The sequence below is a fragment of the Hipposideros armiger genome, unplaced genomic scaffold, assembly GCF_001890085.2.
Source record: "Hipposideros armiger isolate ML-2016 unplaced genomic scaffold, ASM189008v1 scaffold_203, whole genome shotgun sequence".
Classification (NCBI taxonomy): domain Eukaryota; kingdom Metazoa; phylum Chordata; class Mammalia; order Chiroptera; family Hipposideridae; genus Hipposideros; species Hipposideros armiger.
The window spans coordinates 2,351,850-2,353,687 of record NW_017731553.1 but is presented as its reverse complement, the minus strand read 5'-3'; the positions used below and the strand labels follow the sequence as shown (position 1 = coordinate 2,353,687).

Sequence of the window (1,838 nt, the reverse complement as noted above, 5' to 3'; positions counted from 1 at the left end):
GAAGCAAGTACTTTGATTGTCTTCCCCGCCCCCTACCTCCCCCCACCGCTGTTTTTTTCTTTTGCTACAGAGACCCCAACGAACTAAGCCACCTTGGCTTAATAGCAGATTTGAATTAGGCTCTGTGATTAATTTGAATTCCTTCATCTGAGCTTGAAATGTAATTATCTGACTTACATTCTGCCTCCCGGCATCTCATGAGACCCACCTCAGAAGCCTGTAATACATGTAGATGCACTTGGGGGATGTGCATCTTTGAGGAGGGATGCTCAGAAGCCAGAGGAAGGCTCTTTGGCCTGACTGCCAGGAGCCTAGAGTCATTGTCAGTCCAGATTCTAGCCACTTCACGACAGTGCCCCCATCTTGGCCAACACCAAATGAGACGCTACATGAAGAGATGTCTTACACACATGCACTCCAAACCAGTGACCTCCTCACTCCCATCAGAAATAAGCTTTAGTAAATAGTTTTAGGTCAAACACTTCATCCAAGTTGTTTATTTTCAAGAAAATATTTCCTCACATTTTTTCTAATAATTGTCTTACTTTTACCCTTCTATATCTTTTCATTTGATTAACATAGCTCAGCCATTCACACACAAAGCTGAACATATCATGCCACTGTTTAAACCTTTTAATGGGGCCCTGTTGCTATTAGGATAAAATCCAATATCTCTGAAATGGCCCACAGTGTTCTCATTACCCAGCCCCTGCTTACCTCTCTGGCTGTTCCCCTATCAACCAGATTTCAAGCCTTAGTGAGCTACTTTATGTGCCCCCATGGTCCATGTGCTGTCTTGCCCCAGTGCCTTCGCACGTGCTCTTGCTCTACTCAGAATGCCATGCTACCCTTTCTTCATCATATCACTCCTGGCGAACACAGCTCAGGTACAAAGGTTTCCAGAAAGCCTCCCTCTGGATGTTTTCCTTCTGTGTTCCCATATCTCCCCTGTGAGTTCCTTTATTACAAAGTATTTGGCAGACTGGGAAGTAGTCATCTTATACTTTCTGACTCCGTTATCACATGGGGAACCCCTTGAAGGAAGGGACTCAGGCAAACTCGTGTCTGTTTTTCAGCACCTAGCACTGTGCCTGACACATAGTAGGCACTCATAGATGATTAATTGGCAGGGTGAGAGTATTGCTAGACCCCTTTAGATATATATGGCTTGGCGGGACATCTCTTTGTCCTCCATCCCTATGTAGTCACTCTCCTTACCATCTTAAGTAATATAATGAGAGGATATTTAGTAGTATAATGAGAATATTAAGTAAGATAATGAGATACCCCTTAACCAACACTGGTGTCCTCTGCATGTTCTAAGTGCAGAGAAATTCCAAACACACAAAGGAAATTACCAGTTGTGCACATAACCAGCAACCCTTTCCCAAAGAGGAGAACTCTGTTCACTTAAGATGTTTAAATATCTTAAGATGTTTCTCTTCTGTTTTATTTTTCCCAATGTGGTCTAGATATTTTACTTATCCCATTTTTATTCTCATACAGGTATGAGCTTCTTCACACCTTAAACTTTGATCCTGTCCGCCGTCGTATGAGTGTCATTGTGAAGACTCCAACAGGTATGCATTTGAAAATCTTGACTTTTTCTCTTTTTCCATTCCTGGATTTATATGTTAATCAACAATTTCAAGAAATAAAACATATCATGGAGCAGTATGTGATGACCTAAAGTCATGCAAAGCAGTAGCTTTTGTATATGTTTTAATGTATTTCTGTAAGCACATATGTTCAACTTGCCAAATTGTCAGTGGCACAGCCCCTGGTATGACTGTATATATGCATTTTCTTGGAAACTGGACTCGACTTCTCAGTCCTGG

General features: G+C 41.8%; 1 protein-coding gene across 6 annotated transcripts in view; it reads left to right on the top strand.

The window, feature by feature from the left end:
• ATP11C (ATPase phospholipid transporting 11C (ATP11C blood group)) overlaps window positions 1–1,838 on the top strand; it is a 172,188-nt gene that overhangs the window by 122,104 nt on the left and 48,246 nt on the right. For all 6 annotated transcript variants that reach the window (XM_019653602.1, XM_019653599.1, XM_019653600.1 and 3 more), the window contains exon 16: window positions 1,507–1,580. In XM_019653602.1, the coding sequence (XP_019509147.1) occupies window positions 1,507–1,580 (74 nt within the window). The remainder of the gene's footprint in view (window positions 1–1,506; window positions 1,581–1,838) is intronic.